The sequence below is a fragment of the Camellia sinensis genome, chromosome 8 (assembly GCF_055761805.1).
Source record: "Camellia sinensis isolate YWXY chromosome 8, ASM5576180v1, whole genome shotgun sequence".
In the NCBI taxonomy this organism is placed as follows: Eukaryota; Viridiplantae; Streptophyta; class Magnoliopsida; order Ericales; family Theaceae; genus Camellia; species Camellia sinensis.
The window spans coordinates 53,067,634-53,094,592 of record NC_138968.1 but is presented as its reverse complement, the minus strand read 5'-3'; the positions used below and the strand labels follow the sequence as shown (position 1 = coordinate 53,094,592).

General features: G+C 39.9%; 1 protein-coding gene across 3 annotated transcripts in view; it reads right to left on the bottom strand.

Annotated features, from left to right (window-relative positions):
• MOS7 (nuclear pore complex protein-like protein) overlaps positions 1 to 26,959 on the bottom strand; it is a 68,596-nt gene that overhangs the window by 17,859 nt on the left and 23,778 nt on the right. For all 3 annotated transcript variants that reach the window (XM_082882632.1, XM_028195764.2, XM_082882633.1), the window contains exons 3-4: positions 23,628 to 23,750; positions 18,601 to 18,745 (exon numbers count right to left, since the gene is read on the bottom strand). In XM_082882632.1, coding sequence (XP_082738758.1) covers positions 18,601 to 18,745; positions 23,628 to 23,750 — 268 coding nt within the window. The remainder of the gene's footprint in view (positions 1 to 18,600; positions 18,746 to 23,627; positions 23,751 to 26,959) is intronic.

Below are 26,959 nucleotides of genomic sequence, written 5' to 3'. Positions count from 1 at the left end.
CTCGGTTCAGAGTCTTTGTTTTTCATTCCCCCTAAAATATTTGGTTGTGTCTGTTTTGTCCACAATAATTCTCCTACTCGTGGTAAGTTGGACTCTCACTGTCTTAAGTGTGTTTTCCTCAGATACTCGCCTACTCAAAAGAGGTATAACTGTTATCACCCTCCTTTTATTAAGTGGTTTGTGTCCATAGATGTTACCTTCTTTGAGTCCCAATCCTACTTCTTGTCTTCTCCGGTGTCACAGTCATCTCTTCAGGGGAAGCCTTGCTGTGAAGAGATTTCTGTTGCCCCTGTTGCTCCTATGGTGGAACCACTTCTTGCACCACCTATTACTAGGACTATAGAATCTAGTGCCACCAAAGACAGGGAAAGGCAAGTTTATATCAGGGACAAAGACAGATAGAAAGTTACTTGGATACAAGAGACCACTTCTGCTCATCCGCTGCCATCTCCTGCTTCTAATAAAAGTCCAGGTAACTTTGAACCTCTTGTTTCTCTTGAGTCTACTGATATTGCTATTTCTGACACTACTGATCTTGATATTTCTATTGCCAAGAGAAAAGGTGTGAAATCTGTTAGAATAGTATATAATTAGTTGGGTTTTATTCAATTGTAATTATTCTATGCCTTAGGGTCCTCTTGTAATTATTAATCTTTATTAATATAAAAAGGGGATGATATCACAATCATTCCCTAATCTTGGAATTCTCTAAAATTATCACGGTATCAGAGCCACAACCATAAACCCTAAACCCATACACCACACAGCCACCACAGAGCTCCCATCTAGGTTTGACTGAACCTGTCGGAGGCAACCCTAAGTCAACCACTGTGTCAGGTGCCCAGTCACTACTTGGTCCCTGTCGACAGGCCTTCTAGCCTAAGTCGACCGCTATGGTTCCTACCGACAGGCCATCTTGCCTAGTCAAACCCTTTGATCACTGTCGCAGGTCCCCAGTCACGTGTTGGACCCTGCCGACAGCCCTTCTGGCCTAAGTCGACCACTGTGGCTGTGTCATCTTGCCTTGCCAACTGCCATTGGCAGTCTCTCAGACCTAGCCGACAGCCCTGAGGCCTTCTCTGGCTTCCGTCGTCTCCCTCTGTGTCATCTCCCTATTTGTTTCACCTTCTGCTGTTGTTTGTTATGAGATATTGACCTCGGTTGGTTCTGCTTTTCTTCTTTTCTTCAAATATATATATATATATATATTTTATGAGTGTTTATTTCTTTAATATTCTTAGTGGTCTTCGTGCTTACTATTCCTCCACTATCTTCTGGGTTTGTGATTGGCACTAGTTTTTTTGTTGAGGGGTAGGTAGCATAGTATCCATGGCAGATTCCACCAATGGGTCCACTACTTCTCAAACACCTAAAAGTGAAAATTCCATTATACCTACTACTATGACTGATAACCTGTAAGAAATAATGTATAGAGAAAGAGAGAGAATAAATTGTATGTATTATTATTGATTGATATAATGTTCTATTACAATGATTCATGATTCCTATATATAGAAGAGGGTGAGTGTGTAGTAGGTAAGGAGTAGGTGAAGTGGAGGTGGTAGTGGTGTAGTGGGTTAGGTTTAGTGGAGTAGGTGAGGTGGTAGTGGTGTAGTGGGTTAGGTTTAGTGGAGTAGGTTTAAGTGGGTGAAGTAGGTGGAGAGTAGGTGGATTTTAACAGCCCCCCGCAAACTCAAGGGGGATAGGAACTAACCAACTTGAGTTTGGAGAGAGTAACAAAACAAGAAAATACATAAAAATAAAAGAGGATAGGTGACACTGTATGGTCGTGTCAGACCATTGGTGAAGACACTCGATGGTGGTGTCATAACATTGTAGAGGACACTGGATGGCGGTGTCAGACCGATGTAGAAGACAGTTTATGGGGTCATGTCGGACCGTTGTAGAAGACAGTTTATGGGGTCATGTCGGACCGTTGTAGAAACTAACCGGAATCAATGTCGGGACAGTTTACAGAGTCTTGTCGGACCCTTGTAGAAACTAACCGGAATCTATGTCGGGACAGTTTACAGAGTCTTGTCGGACCCTTGTAGAAACTAACCGGAATCTATGTCGGGACAGTTTACAGAGTCTTGTCGGACCCATGAAGGAGCTAACCGGAATCAATGTCGGGACAGTTTACAGAGTCTTGTCGGACCCATAAAGGAGCTAACCGGAATCAATGTCGGGACAGTTTACAGAGTCTTGTCGGACCCTTGAAGAGTCGCACCCTCAAAAGGTGTGCCCAATTTTTTAAAAGGCGTGCCATCAAAAAGCGTGCCCAATTCATAAAAAGGCGTGCCATCAAAAGACGGGCCATCAAAAGGCGTGTCCACTTTATCAAAAGATGTGCCATGAAAAGGCGTGCCAGTTTGTCGGGCGGCAAGAGGCGCGCAATACGCGTGGCTGCCTCGGCTATTTAACCAAGACGAAGGCTGAGGCTGAGGCATACCATTCTGAAACCTCTGAAACCAACCCTTCGCTGAAAAACTCTGCCTCTGCGGAGAGAGAAACTGTGGAACACTTTGTTGCCATTCTGTCACCAACCCTTCCGAACATTACCAGTCTGAAATTGCTATTTCGCTGAAACACTTAGCAACCCAAAAACATGGCCTCTTCTTCCCGTCCAGCTACCCAGAACCTGCTCACGCTCTTTCCAGAACTGAACGAGCCCACAAGAGAAATAACTGGTGCGGTGGCCAGTGAACCTCAACCAAACACCTCTGGTTTTGCTCCATTGAACTTTCCGATGCGGTCGGTGGAGCAAAAAATGGCGGTGCAAACTGATATTGAGGCTAATCAGTATACTCTGAAGGCATGTGTGGAAAGCATGACGGCGGTCACAAATTTGTCGAACCGGCTGCAGAGTAGAACAAATGAGGTGCAGCATTTAACCTCCCAGCTGGCTCTGCTCCAACGCATGTATAAGGATGCGCGAGCAGAGATAAGCGTGCTAAGGGCAGAAAACAAGGAGCTCAAGCGGAAGGCCACCGTGATGTTCCGATTTGGAGGTCCACCATATGCTGTAGTGGAGGAGCAGGGAGGAGGCAACTTGCTTGGTGGTCTAGGAAGCATGGAGGCTGGGCAGTCACGGGACAACCAAGAGAAAAGCAAGAAGAAGAGACCCGCAGCAGAGTAGAGAAGAAAAAATCCCACTGTTCCGATTTGTGTTGGTTGTGTTTTGTTTTGTTTTGTGTTTTTTTTTTTTTTTTATTTTTTTATTTTTTTTATTTTTATTTTTATGGTGTAAAATGCTGATCGGGGTTGATCCCCGGCATGAAGAAATGACAAGTTTGTAAAATGTTGTTGTTGTTTTTTTTTTTTTTTTTTTTGGAGTGTTTTGTTGAAAAAATAAAAATAAAATGAAAGAAAACAAGGGAGAAAGAAAATAGATAAAAAATATTTATAGATGGATTATATGAAAAACATCAGTGCGATTGTTTCAAAATAAAGTGGGGTATTTAAAAAAGAGGAAAAGTGACTTGGAAAAAATAAATAAAAATAAGTGATTTTTGAAATCAAATGGAGGAGAGAGAGGGACAAACCCATGTGATAAAGTGGAGAGAGAGTCGGTGAGTGGGGTGCAAAAGGTGAAGGAGAAATGATGGATTGAAAATGGTTTGGGTCAAAAGTGGACACTGTTAGTGGGGAACATGAGTGCATTGATTATTTGATATAATAATAATAATAATAAAAATAAAAAGTTAGAACAGTTGGAGAGAATGAGTGGAGTATGGTAAGGGTTTCATCCAAAGCCAAAATTCCTGCAGCGAATCACTTCGCAAATCCTAGCATGAGCTTTTTCTCTTTCCAGGCTTATTCATGAATTTCCTGGTGATTTCAAGAGCCTCTGGTGGCATTGTGGCAGAGAACACCCCAACCTGGATTTTGGGTGGCAGCAACTGAGAACACCCCAACCTGGATTTTGGGTGGCAGCAACTGGAAAATATCATAGATCTGATTTTTAAAAACCTCGTGACAGCATTTCATCAGCTTCATCCAAGACAAACATTTTGATGTAAACAGGGCGAAGTGATTGTCTCCCCAACATGTCAAACACACGACCAGGAGTACCAACAACAACATGAACCCCACTGGAGAGAATGCGCTGATCTTCGCGCACACTAGTCCCTCCAACACAAGCATGAACCTTCACACTTTGCTGGGCAAGTTCAAGAGTGGGTGGAAGAACCAAAGCTTGGCACTCAACCAAGCTATAATCTAGCTGCTGCAGAATTCCAGAGCAGAATGTTGCAGTGTTTCCAGTTCCAGACTGTCTCGTCATATGAGGTGAAGAATTCTTCTCCATCAGCCTCACACATGACTACAGTTGCACAAATCTTTGTTGATTTTATCAGCGGAATAGGTTGAGGTCCGGCGGGCGGCTAAGGTGAGGTTGCCGCCCGCCGGGGAAGCGAAAAATACTAGGTTTTAAACCAGCTCTGATACCATGTAAGAAATAATGTATAGAGAAAGAGAGAGAATAAATTGTATGTATTATTATTGATTGATATAATGTTCTATTACAATGATTCATGATTCCTATATATAGAAGAGGGTGAGTGTGTAGTAGGTAAGGAGTAGGTGAAGTGGAGGTGGTAGTGGTGTAGTGGGTTAGGTTTAGTGGAGTAGGTGAGGTGGTAGTGGTGTAGTGGGTTAGGTTTAGTGGAGTAGGTTTAAGTGGGTGAAGTAGGTGGAGAGTAGGTGGATTTTAACATAACCCCAACCCTAGTCTTAAAATCACCACCTCTCTCTTCAATGGTAAGAACTATCTAGCGTGTTCACAGAGTTTGACTATTTTTTTGAAGAGTAAAGGGAAGATGGGGTATAGTGATGGCAGGATATAGGCACCCAGCACCACGGACCAGGGTTATGATCAGTGGGAGATCACCAACTCCCTAATTATGGGTTGGTTGATACATTCTATAGCCTCGGAGATTGGAGAGAGCTATCTATCTATGGACACTGCACAAGATATTTGGGAGGCAGTGGCTACTACTTATTCCCGCAAAAGGAAATTTCTCACAGGCATTTGAGTTGCACCGCTCTATTAAGAGCTCTGTTCAAGGGGAGCAGACTGCTCTTCAGTACTTTACCTCTCTCACTAATGGTTGGAAACACCTTGATCACTTGCAGGACTATAAACTTATTTGCACTGGTGATTCAGTCGGGTACAAGAAGTTCATTGCACAAGAAAGGGTCTTCAAGTTTCTAGCCGGTCTCAATGTGGAGTATGATCCAGTTCGGAGTCCGATTCTGGGTATGGACACTCTTCCTTCAATTCAGGAGGCATTCACCTATGTACAAAATGAGGAGAGTAGTCGGTTTGCTATGATGTCACCTGTCTCTACTGACCACTCCGCATTACTATCTACCTCTAGAGATGGCCTTAGCCTGACTCCCATTCCACTGTCTGCCAGCGAGGAGTCTATTTTCTAAAATTACTATCGCAAGCCGGGGTATACTCGTGAGATGTGTTTGAAGCTTCATGGGCCTCCATCTGGGGGTCGAGGTGATTAGTCTAGTTCTAGAGGAGGTCAGTCAGGCAAGTCTCGAGGACGTGGCCCTCATCCACGGGCTCATCAGTCTAGTGTTGTTGATACACTTGATTCTACTTCCACTTCTGTTGGCCAGGCTTCTGATGGTCTCTCTGGCATGACTACTCATGAGCTTGAGGATGTTCTGCATCACTTGCTGGACCGCCAGTCGTCTACTGCCCTCAGTACATATTCTTCGGCGTTTGCCCTCTCAAGTAACTTAGCCTCTTCTCCTCGTGTTTTTCTTTTTCATAAGTCCTTGCCTTGGATCATTGATTCTAGTGCCTCAGATCATATGTCTGGATCCTCTGACCTTTTCTCTGCCGATAAGCCCTCTTCGGGTCAAGACAAAGTTAGGATTGCAGATAGTGATGTTTCTTCTATTTCTGGGAAAAGTTTAGTCCATCTCACTCCCACCATACCTCTATCTTTTGTTCTCCATGTTCTCAATTTTTCTGTTAACCTATTATCCTTGAGTCGTATTACAAAGGATTTGAATTGTAGAGTGACTTTTTTTCCTGATCATTGTCTTTTCTAGGACCTTGTCACGAGGACGATTGGCAATAGTATACTGTTGACATATTATAATCACCGAAAGGCACTTAGCATATTATATTAGCCGAAAGTCTCTAAGATCTGTAATCATTTTTACGCACTCAGGGATCATCTTGTAATTGTCTTCTTTGTAAACCCTAAATCTTCATTTATAAATAAGGGGTGATATCTCATCATACCCTAAGCTGGTTACCCAAGCTTCATGGTATCAGAGCATCACCTCCAGGGCTAGGGTTCAAAGCATACCTAGTTGGATCATCTGCTGAATCGATCTTCTGCCATCATCATCATTCCGCTTCGTCTTCGTCTCTGCCATCATCATCATCCCGCAGTTCGTCGCTCATCAATCGCAGTTCATCCCGCAGTTCGTCGCTCGTCTTCATCAATCGCAGTTCGTCGATCTTCATCGCAGTTCGTCGCTCGTCGATCTTCTCCCGCAGTTCGTCGCTCGTCTCAGCCCTCGTCCTTGTCGTCCTCGCCCTCGTCCTCGTTGTCCTCTGATCTAGGTACATATAATATATATATATATATATATCCTGATATATATATATAACTATAGTCTGATATATATATTTATATATAAATACATGTATATATAAATAACTCAACATATATAAAAAAAAAAATAAAAAAAATAAAAAATAAAAAATAAAATAAAATAAAATAAAATAAAATAAAATATAAAAAAAAAACAAAAACAAAAACAAAAACAAAAACAAAAACAAAAACAAAAAAAAGAAAAAAACAAAAAAAAAAAAAAAAAAAAAAAACAACAAACAGAAAAAAAAAATGGTTTCTTAATTTTGTATTTTTTATGTCTTTATAGTGATCATTGTGCCTGTTATCTCACTACCACCTTCCGGGTTTGTGATTTCCACTAATTTGTTGCGGGTTTGGTAGTATTGTATCCATGACAGATTCCACTAGTGTGTCCTCTTCGTCTCAAACACCAAAAAGTGAGAGTCTCATTCTACCTACTACCATGATTGAGAACCCCAACCCTAGTCTGAAAATCACCACCTCTCTATTTAATGGTCAGAACTACCTAGCATGGTCTCAAAGTTTGACTTTGTTTTTAAAGAGCAGAGGGAAGATGGGGTATGTTGATGGCAGGATACAGGCACCTAGTACCACTGACTCAGGTTATGACCAATGGGAGATTAACAACTCTTTGATTATGAGTTGGCTTATCCATTCGATGGTTCCAGAACTTGGTGAGGGCTACTTGTCTATGGAGACTGCCCAGGACATTTGGGAGGCTGTGGCTGTTACCTATTCCCGCAAAGGAAATTTTTCACAGGCATTTGAGTTGCGTCGCTCTATTGAGAGCACACTTCAGGGGGAGCAGACTGTTCTTCAGTACTTCACTTTCCTCACCAACGGCTGGAAACGCCTTGACCACCTGGAAGACTATAAGCCCGTTTGCCCTACTGATTCTATCGGGTACAAGAAGTTCATCGCACGGGAACGGGTCTTTAAATTTTTGGCTGGCCTAAATATGGAGTATGATCCAGTTAGGGGTCGAGTTCTGAGTATGGACACTCTTCCTTCACTGCAAGAGGCATTTGCCTATGTCCAAAATGAGGAGAGTCGTCGGTCTGCTATGATGTCCCCTGTCTCTACTGACCGTTCCGCATTACTGTCTACTCCTCGAGATAGCCTCAGCCTGCCTCCTCCGTCTGCTGCTAAGGAGTCTGTATTCTGTGATTATTGCAAAAAGCCGCGGCATACTCGTGAGACATGTTGGAAGCTTCATGGGACTCCATCTGGGGGTCGAAGTGATCGGTCGGGTTCTCGAGGAGGTCGGTCAGGCCACTCTCGAGGACGTGATTCCTATTCCCGGGCTCATCAGTCGAGTGCCGTTGATACCCTTGATTCTAATTCCACTTCTGCTACCCAAGCTTCTGATACTGAGCTGGAGGATGCTTTGCGCCAATTGTTGGACCGCCGATCTTCTACTGCTCTCAGTACCGCTTCCTCGTCCTTTGCCCGCTCAGGTAACTTAGTACCTTCTCCTTGTGCTTTCCTGTGTCATACATCTTTGCCTTGGATTATTGATTCTGGTGCCTCAGATCATATGTCTGGCTCCTCTGATCTTTTCTCTGCCTATAAGCCCTCTTCAGGTCAGGACAAAGTTAGGATTGCCGATGGAACTGTTTCTTCTATTTCTGGAAAAGGTTTAGTCCAAGTCACTCCTACCATGCATCTATCTTCTGTTCTCCATGTTCCCAAGTTTTCTGTTAATCTGTTATCCTTAAGTCGTCTTACCCAGGATTTGAATTGTTGTGTGACATTTTTTCCTGATCATTGTCTTTTTCAAGACCTTGTCACGGGGAGGACGATTGGCAGTGGTAGTGCAGAAAATGGTCTCTACTTCCTAGATCAACCGGACAAACTTGCTTATTCTTCCACCCCGTCTTCTCCTACCCCCGCTGATGTATGGCTGTGGCATCGACGTCTTGGGCATCCCTCATTTCATTTACTTAAGCATTTATTTCCTTCTAGTTTCGCAAATCATCATGTGTCTGACTTTCTTTGTGAGTCTTGTCAACTTGGAAAACAACATCGAGCTTCTTTTGCTCCCAGTTTGAATAAAAGCTTAGTTCCTTTTTCATTAATACACTCTGATGTTTGGGGTCCCTCTCGTGTTCTGTCTGTGAAAGGTCATCGCTGGTTTGTTACATTTATTGATGATTTTTCTCGTACTACTTGGGTATATCTCATGAAAGATAAAGTGAAGTTTTCTCTGTGTTTCGCACTTTTCATAAGATGATTTGTACTCAGTTTGGGGCCACTATCAAAATATTTCGTTCTGATAATGGCGGGGAATACATAGATTCTGGGTTAGGACAATATTTCTCTACTCATGGCATTATCCATCAGACCTCTTGTACCAATACCCCTCAACAAAATGGGGTGGCCGAACGCAAGAATCGGCATCTTCTTGACATGGCTCGGTGCATGTGTTTTTTTATGAACGTACCTCGACCCTATTGGGGCGACGCCGTTCTCACCGCTGCCTATCTTATTAATCGTCTCCCTACCCAGGTTTTGGACAAACAGGCTCCGCTTCACGTCCTCCTCGGTTCTCCGTCCTTGTTTTCTATTCCTCCCAAAATATTTGGTTGTGTCTGTTTTGTCCATAATCACTCTCCCTCTCGTGGTAAGTTGGACCCTCGCTCCCTCAAGTGTGTTTTCCTTGGTTATTCTCCTACTCAAAAGGGGTATAAATGTTACCACCCTTCTTCTCGTAAGTGGTTTGTGTCCATGGATGTCACTTTCTTTGAGTCCCAGTCCTATTTTTTGTCCTCTCCGGTGTCCCCGACCTCACTTCCGGGGGAGCCTTGGTATGAAGTGAGTCCTATGCCTCCTATGGTAGAAGTGAGTCCTGTGCCTCCTATGATAGAACCAGTTGTTCTTGCACTACCTGGAACTATAGAACCCACTGTCACCAAGAATAAGGATGGACATGTTTATATCCGGGACATCGACAGAAAACAAGTGAACTGGATACACGGGACCGTTTCTGCTACTCCACTGTCATCTCCTGCTTCTGATGAGAGTCTAGGTAATTTTGAATCTCGTGAGTCCATTGATCTTGATGTTCCTATTGCCAAAAGAAAGGGTGTGAGATCTTGTACTCAACATCCTATCTCACAGTTTGTATCATACTCTCATTTGTCATCCTCATATAGAGCATTTGTGTCCAATATTTCCTCTGTTAGCATTCCTAACCATTTTCAGGATGCTCTTGCTATCTCTGAGTGGAAACTAGCCATGATTGAGGAAATGAAAGCACTTAGGAAGAATGGCACTTGGGAATTGACCGAGTTACCTACGGGCAAACGACCTGTGGGCTGTAAATGGGTATATACTGTGAAACACAAAGCAGATGGGTCTATTGAGCGTTACAAGGCAAGACTTGTGGCAAAAGGGTTCACTCAGACATATGGCATTGATTATCAGGAGACCTTCGCACCCGTGGCTAAAATGAATTCAGTCAGAATACTTCTTTCTCTAGCAGCTAATCTAGATTGGCCGCTTTATCAGTTTGATGTCAAGAATGCTTTTCTCCATGGTGACCTCGAAGAAGAAGTATATATGGACATTCCTCCGGGTTTTGAGAATCATCAAACAGAAGGGAAAGTATGCAAACTTCGGAAGTCTTTATATGGTCTCAAACAGTCTCCAAGGGCTTGGTTTGAGAGATTCACTCAGGCTATGATTAAATATGGCTTCAAACAAAGTCAGGCAGATCACACATTATTTGTGAAACATTCCTCATGCGGTAAGACTACAGCACTTATTGTTTATGTAGATGACATAGTTCTTACAGGCAATGATAGTGGGGAAATACCTCTGTTGAAGAAATATTTAGCCAAAGAGTTTGAAATCAAAGACTTGGGAAGCTTTAAGTATTTTCTGGGAATTGAAGTTGCTCGCTCTAAGGATGGGATATTTATCTCACAGAGAAAATATGTGCTTGACCTGTTGAAGGAAACTGGGATGCTTGGCTGCAAGGCATGTGCCACCCCACTGGAACGCAATCAGAAATTGGGGGATGATGAAGGAGGAGAAATTGTGGATAGGGGGAGCTATCAACGTTTAGTGGGTAAGCTCATTTACCTATCTCACTCACGTCCTGATATTGCTGTTGCTGTCAGTGTAGTTAGTCAGTTTATGCATGCTCCTCATCAGATTCACTTTGAGGCTGTCATGAGAATCTTGAGGTATTTGAAGTCTGCTCCTGGTAAGGGTCTGTATTTTTCAAAGTATGATCATCTTCGTGTAGAAGCCTATACAGATGCTGACTGGGCTGGGTCAGTAACTGATAGGAGATCAACTTCAGGGTATTGCACATTTGTCGGCGGCAACCTAGTTACTTGGAGGAGTAAGAAACAGAATGTGGTTGCCAGGTCAAGTGCAGAAGCTGAGTTTAGAGCTATGGCACAAGGTGTGTGTGAACTTTTATGGATCAAATTATTGTTGAGTGATCTAGGTATTGCTCAGACGGACTCCATGCGGTTATACTGTGATAATAAGGCCGCCATCAACATTGCTCACAATCCCGTTCAACATGACAGGACAAAACATGTTGAGATTGATCGCCACTTCATTAAGGAGAAACTCACTAGTGGTACCATTTGTACTCCTTTTGTTCAGTCTGGTGAACAACTTGCTGACATTCTCACCAAGGGAATTGGGAATAAACCGTTTCATGACATATTAGGCAAGCTGGGCATGAAAGATATCTTCGCACCAGCTTGAGGGGGAGTGTTGACATATTATAATCACCGAAAGGCACTTAGCATATTATATTAGCCGAAAGTCTCTAAGATCTGTAATCATTTTTACGCACTCAGGGATCATCTTGTAATTGTCTTCTTTGTAAACCCTAAATCTTCATTTATAAATAAGGGGTGATATCTCATCATACCCTAAGCTGGTTACCCAAGCTTCATATACTTCCTGAATCAAATGGACCAGCTTGCTCATTCTTCCACCACGAGTCCTACCACCAAAGATGATCTATGGTTGTGGCATTAGCGTCTTGGACATCCTTCTTTTTATTTACTTCAGCTTTTATTTTCATATGTTTTTGCAAACAATAATGTGTCTGAATTTCTTTGTGAGTCTTGTCAACTTGGAAAACAACAAAGAGCTTCTTTTGCTCCTAGTTTTAATAAAAGTTTAGTTCCTTTTTCATTAATACATTCTAATGTCTAGGGTCCATCTCGTGTTATGTCTGTGAAAGGTCATCGATGGTTTGTTACATTTATTGATGATTTTTCTCGTACTACTTGCGTGTATCTCCTGAAAGACGCCAATCTTATTAATCGTCTTCCTACCCAAGTCTTGCAAAAACAAGCTTCCCTTGAAGTCCTCCTAGGTTCCGAATCCTTGTTTTCTATTCCTCTAAAAATATTTCGCTGTGTCTGTTTTGTCCACAATCACTCTCCAACTCGTGGTAAATTGGATCATCGCTCCCTCAAATGTATTTTCCTTGGGTACTCTCCTACTCAAAAGGGGTCTAAGTGTTATCACCCACCCTCTCATAAGTAATTTGTGTCCATAGATGTCACTTTTTTTGAGTTCCAGTCCAATTTCTTGTCATCTCCGATGTCACGGTCCTCCCTTCAAGGGAGGGCCCTTAGTGTGAAGTGATTCCTGTAATTCCTTTGGTGGAAGAAGTGATTCCTATGATTCCTATGGTGGAACTAGTTGTTCTTGTCCCACCATCTCTTCCTGGGACTACAGGCTACAGAACCCAATGTCACCAAGGATCGGGAAGGGTAAGTTTATGTCAGGGACAAAGATAGGCAGAAAGTTAACTGGACACAAGAGACCACTTCTGCTCACCCACTGCCATCTCCTGCTTCCGATGAGAGTCCAGGTAACTTTGAATCTCTTCAGTCCACTGATCTTGATACTCCTATTGATCTTGATGTTCCTATTGCCAAGCGAAAGGGTGTGAAATCTTGTACTCAACATCCTATCTCAAATTTTGTATCCTACTCTCATTTGTCATACTCATATAGAGCTTTTGTGTCAAATATTTCATTTATTAACATTCCTAACCATTTCCAGGATGCACTTGCTATCTCTGAGTGGAAACTTGCCATGATTAAGGAAATGAAAGCACTTAGGAAGAATGGCACTTGGAAATTGTCTGAGTTACCTAAGGGCAAACGACCTGTGGAATGCAAATGGGTGTATACTGTGAAACACAAAGCGGATGGTTCTATTGAGCGTTACAAGGCTAGACTTGTGGCGAAAGGATTCACTCAGACATATGGCGAATCAAGAGACCTTTGCACCTGTGGCTAAGATGAATTCAGTCAGAATACTTCTCTCTCTAGCAGCTATTCTAAATTGGCCACTTCATCAGTTTGATGTAAAAAATGCCTTTCTCCATGGTGACCTCAAAGAAGAGGTATATATGGACATTCCTCCTGATTTTGAGGATCATCAAACAGAGGGTAAAATATGTCAGCTTAGGAAGTCATTATATGGTCTCAAATAGTCTCGAAGGGCTTGGTTTGAGAGATTCACTTAGGCTATGCTTAAATATGACTTCAAACAGAGTCAAGCATATCACACCTTGTTTGTGAAACATTCCTTACATGGTAAGACTACAGCGCTCATTGTTTATGTGGATGACATAGTTCTTACAGCTGATGATAGTGAGGAAATACCTTTGCTAAAGAAATATTTAGCGAGTTTGAAATCAAAAACTTCGAGAGCTTGAAGTTTTTTCTGGGAATTGAAGTTGCTCGCTCTAAGGATGGGATATTTATCTCACAGCGGAAGTATGTGCTTGACCTATTGAAGGAAACTGGGATGCTTGATTCCAAGGCCTGTGACACTCCATTGGAACCCAATCCAAAACTTGGGGATGATGAAGGAGGAGTAGTTGTTAATAGGGAGTGCTATCAGCGTTTAGTGGATAAGCTTATATACCTATCTCACTCCCGTCCTAATATTGCTATTGCTGTCAATGTGGTTGGCCAGTTTATGCATGCTCCTCATCAGATTCACTTCGAGGCTGTCATAAGAATTTTGTGGTACTTGAAGTCTGCTCCTGGTAAGGGTCTTTATTTTTCAAAGCATGATCATCTTCGTATAGAAGCCTATATAGATGCCGACTAGACTAGATCAGTAACTGATAGGAGATTGACTTCAGGGTATTGCACATTTGCTAGAGGCAACCTAGTTACTTGGAGGAATAAGAAATAGAATGTGGTTGCCTCAAAGCATGATCATCTTTGTATGGAAGCCTATACAGATGCCGACTAGGCTGGATCAATAACTGATAGGAAATCGACTTCAGGGTATTGCACCCTTGTTGGAGGCAACCTAGTTACTCGGAGGAATAAGAAACAAAATGTGGTTGCCAGGTCAAGTGCAGAAACTGAGTTTAGAGCTATGGCACAAGGAGTGTGTGAGCTCTTGTGGATCAAGTTATTGTTAGGTGATTTAGGTATTGATAAGACGGACTCCATGCGGTTATACTGCGATAATAAGGCGGCCATCAACATCGCTCACAATTTGGTTCAACACAACAAGACAAAGCATGTTGAGATTGATCACCACTTCATTAAGGGGAAACTCACTAGTGGCACAATATGTACTCCATTTATACAGTCTGGTGAACAACTCGCTGACATCCTCATCAAGGGAGTTGGGAGAAAGCCATTGCATGACATCCTGGGTAAGCTGGGTATGAGAGATATCTTCGCACCAGCTTGGGGGGAGTGTTAGAATAGTAAGTTGAGTTTTTATTCAATTATAATTATTCTAAACCTTAGTTGCACGAAGCGGGAGCGGGAGCGGGGAAACGTGGCCATTTAGAGGAGTCGTAAATTAGGAGCGCTTATGTATTATTTTTATTAATTATATTTTATTTATTATAATGAATGATAAATTATGTTAAAATAAATAATAAATAAAAATTAGATGTTTTATTTTATAAACTTTTTAAGATTTTTTTATTATATATGATTTAAATAGATTTCTTTTAAACAATTAGATGATTTATTATATGTTAAAAAGTTAAGAAATAATTGTTAAAAAAATAAATAATAAATAAAAATTATATTATATATGATAAAATAAATAATTTTTTATTTTACAAATAAAAATTATATTGTTTATGATAAATTATATTATAATTTATAATTTATAAATTATTTTATATATATATATATATATATTATATGATAAATTATATTTTTATAGAACAATGAAAGCGGAGAGGGAAAGAGAAAGTGAGAGAGAGAGAACATAATAGATCGAGAGAGGGAGAAGCAAGAGGCGCAATAGAGATGAAGAAAGAGAGAAGCAGAGATGAAGAGGAGATCGAGGGTGAGAGAAGAGAGAGAGAGAGAGACGAAGACCTAGGGCTTCGAAGAGAGGGACGAAGACTAGGGCTTCGACGGGGAAGTCAAACGGCAAGATCGAAGTCGTCGAATAGAGGATCAAAGCCAGGGATCAGGTACTCTCCTTGCTCTCTCAATAGTGCTCCCTTCTCGCATCAGATTCGCGTTTCCCTCTCCTCAGATTCGCGATTCTACTGCGATTCTTCCTCAGAAGCGCAAAATCGCGCTTTTTCCTCAGAGTCGTCGCCATCTGAAACGATTCCTGCTACTAAGTTCTAAACCTTAGGGCACTTCTAATTATTAATCTTTATTAATATAAAAAGAGGATGATATCACAATCATTCCCTTAGCTTGGAATTCTCTAAAATTATCAAAATCTTGTACTCAACATCCTATTTGAAACTTTGTATCCTACTCTCATTTGTCTTCCTCTTATAGAGCCTTTATGCCACACATTTCCTCTGTTAATATTCCTAACAATTTTCAAGATGCCCTCACTACCTCTGAATGGAAACATACCATGATTGAGGAAATGAAAGCACTTCGTAAGAATGGCACTTTGGAATTAACTGAGTTACTTAAGGGCAAACAACCAATAGGATGCAAATGGATGTATATTGTGAAACACAAAGCAGATGGTTCCATTGAGCATTACAAGGCTCGACTTGTGGCAAAAGGCTTCACTTAGACTTATGGAGTAAACTATCATGAGACTTTTGCACCAGTGGCTAAAATGAATTCAATCAGAATACTTGTCTCTCTAGCAGCTAATTTAGATTGCCCACTTCATCAATTTGATGTAATGAATGCTTTCTTACATGGTGATCCAGAATAAGAGGTATATATGGACATTCCTCCTGGTTTTAAGGATCATTAGACAGAGGGTAAAGTATGCAGGCTTCGGAAATCGTTATATGGTCTCAAAAAGTCTTCAAGGGCTTGGTTTGAGAGATTCACTCAAGCTATGCTTAAATATGGTTTCAAACAAAGTAAGACAAATCACACTTTCTTTATGAAACATCCCTCACGTGATAAGACTATAGCTCTCATTGTTTATGTGAATGACATAGTACTTACATGCGATGATGGTGAGGAAATACCCATGTTGAAGAAATATTTAGCTAGTGCATTTGAAATCAAAGACTTGGGAAACATGAAGTATTTTCTGGGAATCAAAGTTGCTCGCTTCAAGGATGGGATTTTCATCTCACAAAAGAAACACGTTCTTGACCTTTTGAAGGAAACAGGGATGCTTGGATGTAAGGCCCGTGATACCCCACTGGAACCTAATCAGAAACTTGGTGATGATGGAGGAGGAGCATCTTTTGATTAGGGGAGTTATCAATGACTAGTGGGTAAGCTCATTTACTTATCTCACTCTCGTCTTGATATTGCTATTACTATCAATATGGTTAGCTAGTTTATGCATTCTCCTCATCAAATTCACTTAGGCTGTTATGAGAATTCTAAGGTACTTGAAATCTTCTCCTAGAAAGAGCCTTTACTTTTCCAGACATGATCACCTTAGAGTGAAAGCCTATACAGATGCTGATTAGACAGGGTCAATAACTGATAAGAGATCTACATCAGGATATTGTACCTTTGTGAGCGGCAATCTTGTTACATGGAGGAGTAAGAAACATAATGTGATGGCTAGATCGAGTGCAGAAGTTGAGTTTAGAGCTATGGCACAAGGTGTGTGTGAACACTTGTAGATCAAACTATTGTTAAGTGATCTGGGGATAGGCCAGACAGACTCTATACGATTATATTGTGATAATAAGGCTGCCATCAACATAGCTCACAATCATGTTCAACATGATAGGACAAAGTATGTTAAGATTAATCGCCACTCCATCAAGGAAAAACTCACCGGCAGCATGATATGTACTCCTTTTGTGAAGTCAGGCAAACAACTTGCAAACATCCTCACCAAAGGAGTTGGTAGTAAACCATTTCATAACATTCTAAGCAAGCTAGGCATGCGAGATATCTTCGCACCAACTTGAAGGAGAGTGTTAGAATATTTTCTTATTTCCTTATTTAGATTAGATTTTGATTCATTGACTGATTGATTAATTGATTGATTGTGATTCCTTAATCAGTCAGTCAATCAATCAAGCAAAATAAAAAATGATTCCTTAATCAATGCCTTAGGGCTTCCTTTTGAAACAGTTGATTGATTATTATAAAAAGGTGATGATATCATAATCATCACCCAAGCTTTGTATTATCTTAAATTACACCCTCTTCTCCACTTTGCCACCCTCCTCCTAGACTGAACACCCAATAGCCACCATGGTCATCTCTTCAATTTCAACTTCATCAATCAACCATGGATATGACTGATTTGGGTAGGATTTGATAAAGGAAGGAGGAGGTGATAAAGTGGTGGTGGAGGGATGGAAAGTGGGCAGGGACAATGATAGAGGAGGGGTGAGAAGGGGGCTGGGATAGTAGTTGAGAATTTGGGGGAGTCGGGGGAGGTGATGGGGTGGCCGGATGAGGGTGGGAGAATGGAGGTTGAGGATGGTGCTTGGTTCCGAGAGACTGGAGGTGGCTAAAGTAGAGAGATGGGAGAGTGGTAAAGATGATTGGCAATTGGTGATGCCTGGCTGTCGTGAGTGTGGTGAAGAAGAGAGAGATCAATGAATTCCTGAAAATTTTTCCACTGCCTTTATTAAAGGTTCCTAACAATGGCAATTCTATTGTTTGGCTGCCTTTATTAATAAAAATAAAAAATAAAAAATTCCACTAATTACCCATACAATAGGATTGAAGCAAAAGCATGTTAAAATTAAAGGCAGGCGGTGAAGCTTTTAATGTCTAAATGGGAAGCCTTGTTTTGTTGAAAAAGCATTGATACAAAGGGTAAGGAATTCTTTAGTTTTTTTCTTGCAGCAGATGATCATAAGAGATGGTGGGAGCTTGCGGCATCAATGGTGGGTGGTGTTGGTGAAGTAGAAAGAGAATGGGGGCAAAGGGGGAGAGAGGAGAGAGAGAAATCTTTTTTTTTTTAATATATTTTTTATAAGAGAGACGAGGGTAATTTAGTAACTTAATTTTATCTGTTAGTGTCATAATTGATAAGGGGGAATCTGTAATTTCTAAAACCAGAGGGAGGAATTTGTATTCAACTGAAACATCGAGGGAGGTATTTGTATTTTACTCTAAATATTATACAACCGCATTCATTGAAGTCTGAAAATAAGTCCATCTTCAATAAAATAAGGGAGCACCAAAAGAACCATAAGTATCAGTAATGAGATAAAAATATGCTCAAGAAGAAAACATAATTCATGCTTTTTCACTACACAACATTTGTATAAAAAATAAAAAATAAAAAATAAAAAGTAGATTCATTCATAAAAGCAAGCCATTACAGAGCAACTGTGAATCCGATAGAAACCACAACAGGACACCTTATATCTTTACTTCTCATTTTTTGTATTTTCTCAGTTAAACTCATGGAGTTATTCAACTTCAAAGAGCATCTAGCTTAAAACTATATTGACCCATTACTTCAGGCCTTTCCATTCATCTTCAGAAGCATGATAGCTCCAATGAATAGGCCTCACCAAGAATATATAGAAAAATCAAGCAACATCACAAGATTCAACTGAACTTACACTAAATCTGTCCCATAAATGGTCACCTCCAAAAGAAAAATCAACAGGGCAGATTGATGCAGCATTCCTGCATCTCCCTGGTTCCACAGGCTGTAAATAATATTCCTGCTCGGGTTGCCCAAGAGCTGAAGACAAATCAAAAAGTCTGTGCAAAAGATGGCCCTCATTAGTCAAAACTCAAAAGGAATGGCATCATTTATGAATATTTGGTTATTTCATCCAATATTAAAAGAAGATTCAGATTTGGCATCTCCAAGAAAACAACAAAAATAAACTGCCATGAAAATAGGGAAAAATTGTATCACCAAGCAAAGATTCCCACATGTAAGAAAAAATCATATGCTTCAGAATTATAACTATCAATCGCATACAAGATGACCCATAATGCAATATAATTAGATAAGCTCACATTAATGCCAAAGAACTGGCAGTGGCTAAAGAAAGAAGGTAACTCAGACACGATTGACATCAGTTTCCAACATTCCTGATATGATGATCAAACTATGTTCTGCGATTACTGCCACAAGCTGCGGCATACTAGTGAGACATGTTGGAAGCTTCATGGGGCTCCATCAAGGAGTTGGGGTGATCGGTCTAGTACTAGAGGCGGTCAATCAGGCTAGTCTAGAGGACATAGCTCAAATCCACGGGTCCATTAGTCTAGTGCCGTTGACAATCTTGATTCTACATCTACCTCAGTTGGTCTGACTTCTGATAGTTTATCTAGTATGACTTCTCTTGAATGAGGATGTTCTGCATCATTTGCTGACTCGCCGATCTTCTATTGCTCCCGGTGCATCTTCCTCGTTGTTTGCGTGCTCAAGTAACATGACCTCTTCTCCTAGTGCTTTTCTTTCCTATAAGTTTTTGCCAAAGATTATTGATTCTGGTGCCTTAGATCATATGACTGGGGTCTTCTGACCTTTTCTCAACATGTATGCCGTCTTCAGGTCAAGACAAAGTTAGGATTGCAGATGCTCCTGTTTCTTCTATCTCTAGGAAATGTTTAATTCATGTTACCCCTACCTTACCTGTCTTCAGTGCTCCACATTCTCAATTTTTCTGTTAATCTTCTATCCTTGAGTCGTATTACTAAGGATTTGAACTGTAGTATGATATTTTTTCCTGATCATTGTCCTGTTCAGGACCTTGTCACGAGGAGGACGATTGGCAGTTGTAGTGCAAAAAATGGTCTCTATTTCTTGGATTAGCCGAACAAACTTGCTCATCATTCCATCCAGTTCCCAACCACCAAGGAGGATTTAAGGCTGTGGCATGGGCATCTTGAACATTCTTTTTTTCATTTACTTAGGCATTTATTTCCATCTGTTTTTACAAACAATAATGTGTCTGAGTTTCTTTATGAGCCTTGTCAACTTGGCAAACAACACCGCTTCTTTTGCTCCAAGTCTTAATAAAAGTTTAGCTCTTTTTTTTTAATACATTCTGATGTGTGGGGTTCATCTCGTGTTATATCTTTAAAAGGCCATAGATGATTTGTTACTTTTATCAATGATTTTTCTCATACTGCTTGGGTGTATCATATAAAAGAAAAAAGTAAGGTTTTCTCTGTATTTCAAAATTTTCATAAAATGATTTGTACTCAGTTTGGGGCAATTGTCAAAATCTTACGTTCTAATAATAAAGGTGAATACATCGACTCGGAGTTAGAGAGCTATTTTTCACTCATGGCATTATACATTAAACATCTTGCACTAATACCCCTCAACAAAATGGGGTTGCAGAACATAAGAATCGTCATCTTCTTGATATGGTTCGCTGGATGTGTTTTTCTATGAGTAAGCCTCGGTCCTACTGAGGAGAGGCTGTTCTCACCGCAGTCTATCTCATTAATTGTCTTCCTACCCAGGTTTTGCAAAAACAAGCTTCACTTCAAGTCCTTCTCAGTTCAAAGTCTTTGTTTTCCATTCTCCCTAAAGTATTTGGTTGTGTCTGTTTTGTCGCAATCATTCTCCTACTCGTGGTAATTTGACCCTCGTTCTTTCAAATGTGTTTTCCTCAGATACTCGCCTACTCAAAACGGGTATAACTGTTATCACCCTCCTCATAAGTGGTTTGTGTCCATGAATGTCACCTTCTTTGAGTCTCAATCCTACTTCTTGTCTTCTCCGGTGCCACAGTCGTCCCTTCAAGGGAAGCCTTAGTGTGAAGAGATTCATGTTGTCCCTATTGCTTCTATGGTAGAACCGGTTGCTCTTGCACCACCTATTACTAGGACTATAGAATCCAACGCCACCAACGACAGGGTAGGGCAAGTTTATACTAGGGACAAAGACAAACAGAAAGTTACTTGGATACAAGAGACCACTTCTGCTCACCCACTGCAATCTCCTGCTTCTGATAAGAGTCCAAGTAACTTTGAACCTCTTGCTTCTCTTGAGTCTATTGATATTGCTATTCCTGACACTCCTGATCTTGATATTCCTATTGCCAAGAGAAAGGATGTGAAATCTTATACTCAACATCCTATCTCAAACTTTGTGTCCTACTCTCATTTGTCTTCCTCTTATAGAACCTTTGTGTCAAACATTTCCTCTGTTAGTATTCCTAACCATTTTCAGGATGCTCTCGCTACCTCTGAATGGAAACATGCCATGATTGAGAAAATGAAAGCACTTCGTAAGAATGGCACTTGGGAATTAACTAAGTTACCTAAAGGCAAACGACCGGTGGAATGCAAATGGGTGTACTGTGAAGCAGATGATTCCATTGATCTAGAAGAAGAGGTATATATAGACATTCCTCTTGGTTTTGAGGATCATCAGACAGAGCGTAAAGTATGCAGGCTTCGGAAATCGTTATATAGTCTCAAACAGTCTCCAAAGACTTGGTTTGAGAGATTCACTCAAGCTACACGTAAATATGGTTTCAAACAGAGTCAGGCAAATCACATTTTGTTTATGAAACATTCCTCACGTGGTAAGACTACAGCTCTCATTGTTTATGTGAATGACATAGTGCTTACAAGCGATGATAGTGAGGAAATAACCCTGTTGAAGAAATATTTAACTTGTGAGTTTGAAATCAAAGACTTGGAGAACTTGAAATATTTTCTGAGAATCGAAGTTGCTCGCTCCAAGGATGGGATTTTCATCTCACAAAGGAAATATGTTCTTAACCTTTTGAAGGAAACAAGAATGTTTGAATGTAAGGCATGTGATACCCCACTGGAACCTAATCAGAAACTTGGTAATGATGAAGGAGGAGGAGCAGCTGTTGACAGGGGGAGTTATCAGCAACTAGTGGGTAAGCTCATTTACTTATCTCACTCTCGTCCTGATATTGCTATTGCTGTCAGTATGGTTAGCCAGTTTATGCATGCTCCTCGTCAAATTCACTTAAAGGTTGTTATAAGAATTCTAAGATACTTGAAATCTTCTCTTGGAAAGAGCCTCAACTTTTCCAAACATGATCACTTCAGAGTGAAAGCCTATACAGATGTTGATTGGACAGGGTCAATAACTGATAAGAGATCTACATCAGGATATTGTACCTTTGTGGGCGGCAATCTTGTTACTTGAAGGAGTAAGAAACATAATGTGGTGGCTAGATCTAGTGCAGAAGTTGAGTTTAGAGCTATGACACAAGGTATGTGTGCCATCTTGTTACTTGGAGGAGTACTCTTGTAGATCAAACTGTTGTTAAGTGATTTGGGGCTAGGCCAGACAAACTCTGTGCGGCTATATTGTGATAATAAGGTTGCCATCAACATAGCTCACGATCCTGTGCAACATGACAGAGCTCACAATCTTGTTCAACATGACAGGACAAAACATGTATTGTTCACCACTTCGTTAAAGAGAAACTTACTAGCGGCATGATATGTACTCCTTTTGTGAAGTCAGACAAACAACTTGCAGACATCCTCATCAAGGAAGTTGGGAGTAAACCATTTCATGATATTCTAAGCAAGCTGAGCATGCGAGATATCTTCGCACCAGCTTGAGGGAGAGTGTTAGAATATTTCCTTATTTCCATGTTTAGATTAGATTGTGATTGATTGATTGATTGTGATTCCTTAATCAGTCAATCAATCAATCAATCAATCAATATAAAAAGTGATTCCTTAATCAGTGCCTTGGAGCTTCCTTTTGTAGCAGTTGATTGATTAATATAAAAAAGGATAATATCATAATCATTACTCAAGCTTTGTACTCTCTTAAATTACATGGTCAGCCAAACCATACAAGTTGGCTAACAAAAGTAAAGAGTGTCTATATTCAATGCATAGGTTCGCCAACCAAGGCCTAAGCCGTGGCCGACCAAACTGGATTTCAAAATACAAGCCTAATTGGCTTGGCCAACTAACTCGAAAAATTTAGCTAGCCAACTTTAGCTTGTTATGAAATCCAAAACTATTAAATGACCACATTTCGAATTCCTTAAAGTTGAGCAAGTGTTTATACACTTCATAAACACTCTAAAAATGAAGTGTTCAACGGCCTTTTGCGAGTGAATGTGAGCTTCTATAGCCTTCCAACACTTGTGAAAAACATCAATGTTAGTTTTCAAGTTAGCCTTCAACACTAGTTGAACATCAATCTTAAAAATTGAATGACATGAAAATTAGCACAAACTATTAGGCCCCATTTGGCAGCTATCTTTTTGGCTAGAAAGGTCAAAATGTCACATCATACACATCAATCAATCATTTTTTTTCTCACAACAATCTATATAACTAAAAAAACCATTCCAATAAAAAGCCAAAAAGCCACCAAAAAAGCCAAGTTGCCAAATGAACACTAGCATTTGAAATCATTCAAATAAATAATTGAAGTTGAAGTTGAAATCAACATATACCTTTTTTTCAGAACAATTACTTGAAAGGTTTAACTTGATAAGAAGGTAAAATAGAATTCAAGCAAAACAGTATAAAAGGATGGGGGAACAATGATTTGTACATCAAAACAGGCTCTACAAAATTTAAAGTTGTGACTATAAGGGTGCCATGAAATCTCACCCTAGGTCAACACCACCCAAACAATTGTCAACGAGGAATGTGATACCTGAAAACAGAATCGGAAGAGAGGATTCCCACATGGGTGTCACTGTAAGGGTGCCATGAAATCTGTAATGTTCGTATCACATTGTTGCCAATGAAATAAATTTGTGAGCCTATTGAAACAGTCCTGTAGATTAGTTAACAAACATAAGCAATGTCAGAACCTGCAAGTCATGCTAACTAATAATTGCATGGTAATTGTTCAATTTAGAGCATCCAATTCTGATAAAACCTGTCTAACATGTAAAAAGAAACTACTGAAAGACTGACATTATGAACCATGCAAATGAGAAACCCCACATTCAAGATTGGATGTCTTAGAACAGTATAGAAGCATGTGAACCAAAAAAGTAAAGAAACAAGAAGATAATAAACAGAGGACAGCTAAAGCCCATGACAAGTATATTTAGCAGCTATCCTATCAACTGAAAATAATTAACTAAATATATATAATAAAACAGCACATGCACCCTTCCTCCCTAAAAACGAAATCCAGAGATTCACCAAAAAGCCCTTGATTCATTTCTAGACTCACATAACAGCTAAGCGAAAAACTTAAATTGAACCCACGTATAACTTTTTCTATATGAGCTGCCACCTGTTTACTGGCATCCTCCCTGTTTTTCAACTTGACATGGTCCAAGTTGAGAGAAATGCCAAAGGAAAGATCGTTAAAGTGGATGAGGTAATGAAAGGAAAGACATGGTAGCACGTGTTTAATAGACGTTATGGCTCTCAACAGGATCCATGTAGTTGGACAAGTCTCTGTTGAATTGAGTTGAAAACAGTCTTGATAAAGTGATATTAATGAAGAACTGAGATTGAAAAGGTGAGAATCTAGAAGATGAAACAATAGACAAATGATTCTTTGGATCATCTATTCTGACATCAATCCGAATCATCTGATGCAGCTACAAGTCAACCATCATAAAAGCTAAAGATTGAACTAAAGGGCAAAATGCAAAAATGAAATGCAGCAAACAACCTATGATCATGCACTGAAACACCAATGAAACAATGCAATGAAACATTCGAATGTAAATGAAGCAATGAAACAGCGCTACAATCTAAACAAGAACGCAACGTTTGAATCAAAATGTAAATCAGAGCAAAATAAACCCTGCCGTGTCTCACACGGAAAGAAGTGAATAAATAGGCACATCTCACGTAAGGAAAAAAAAAACAGACTTAACTACACCTCACGTAGGAAGGGTGGAAAAGATACAAGCTAGACTACGTCGCACGTAGAGTGGGCAAAACACTCCATGCCAAACCGCTTCTCACACAGAGAGGGCGGAGGGTGGTGTAAACCCCAGGAGGACCTGACGTTTTAACCGAGTAACTCAAGATTTTAACGCATTGGTGTGAACTTTGTCACATACTTTTGATTTCAAAAAAAAAAAAAACACAACGCTACTATATTTTTTCCAAATATTTAGTTTGCCTAGCAATTACTTTAAGGATTAAAAAGTAAAATCAATCGACTGCTGTCTTCAGTTGCCCACTACTCTCTCCACTCTCCCCATGATTCCCATAGCAATTTCAGTTGTGCGAGTTAGGTGCGTAGGTCTTCTAGTAGATAATAATTGGTACATCAGTAATCAATATGCCAAGATGAATTTGGTCATACATCCTAACATCCAACTTCCTATTATCATCAAGCTATCTATCACCTTGCAGTCAGCCACAATTATTTGAATCCGGCTAACAATCCACTATTGTACTTACCAAACAAAAGGAAAAATAAAACTACTATGAATTGAGCTCACGAAAAGCTATTAGATCACTAGGATCATTAAGATCGAAGAGGAAGGCTTTAAGTCAGTAAGGAAGTAGAAAAGAAGCAAAGATCCTGAATTCCTAGGAACTAGTCCATCAGGCATCAAAAAACTATCAGGAATGGGAGAGCCGAGTCATCCAAGTAAATAATACAATCAAAATCCAAAAATTCAAGCTAATTCTGGCAAAGTCATCCTTGGGAACTAATATAGTAAAAACCAGTGTTTTTAAAGGCGATAGGCACTCTGAAGCGCCAAGGTTTCCTAGGGCCTAGGCGCAAGGCAAGGCAAGGAGCGGGCTTCATTGAAGCAAGGCTCATATTGATGATAAAAAATAGATAATTTAATATAAGAAAATAATTCAAGGTTCAACATAAGTAAAATGTAATATTAAATATTTAAAACATAAATACCAACAAACACCAATATTTTATTGTAGAGAAATAAATAATTCAAGGTTACGCATAAACACAATCATCAAACTCATACATCATAAACATTTGAAAATAGCGACAAAATCAAAGTGCCTTATAAGATAAGCATAGAGAAGGAGAAGGAGAAGGAGAATAACGACAACTGTTGGTCTGGTCAAAGACAAAGCTCTATATCCAATCAACATCTTTGTATAATTAGGGCTCAAAAATTATTGGGTTGCAATATATGTTTAAGAGTTTAATCCCTTGTAGCAACATGTAAACAAAAAATAATGAGATAAAGTGAAATCAAGGGTAGTAATTGTAATAAATAAATATTTTAAAAGAAGCACACAAGTCATGCTCCTTGAGCCTAAGCCCAAAGCGCATGCTTCATGCGCCTTTTTGGGACATGTTTTACATCGCTTGGCCTGAGATGTTCTGAAGCTCACTGACTACGCCTAGATAAGACTTGGGCCTAGGCACACGCCTAGGCACGTCTTTAATAACACTGGTAAAAACCCACAATATTTATGCAAATCCTAGCAAGAATGTCATTGATAGAAGCATGCAAACCAAACTAGCAATAATATAATATGGTGGAAGCCATCGTCAAAAATATGTATCTTGGTCATCAAAAGAACTAGGTGAGTCTAGGTACGCCCTTCATGGTAGACAAGCACCTAGGTGGTTGCCTTATATAACATATAAATATAAATAAAAAGTTGCAAAACAAACCATTTTATTCTAAACAAATCACTTAATCATTTAGTGTTAAGGTATGTGCTTGAGGGTAAAGTGTCATTGTACTTATTCGCTTATTATTATAAACACGTGTTTAGAGAAGTAAGAAACCTAATTAGGTTTTGTGCCTCTCTTCCAGTAAATCTCTGGTTCTCTTCTCTCTCTGTTTCAATTCTTGTGTTTCATTCTTAACTTGGTATCAGAGCAAAAGGATTTATGTTCTGCCCAACAATGTTTAAAAAAAAAAAAAATCACCACCATGAACGACTAGGCAGAGGGTTCACCAGAAAAATAAAAAATAAGGCTTTTGGGTGCCTATTTTTTCAATTTTTCTTTATTTTCTAGGAAAATGGGTCCGATTTTTTGACTTCTTCATTTTGTCAATTTTTTAATCGATTCAT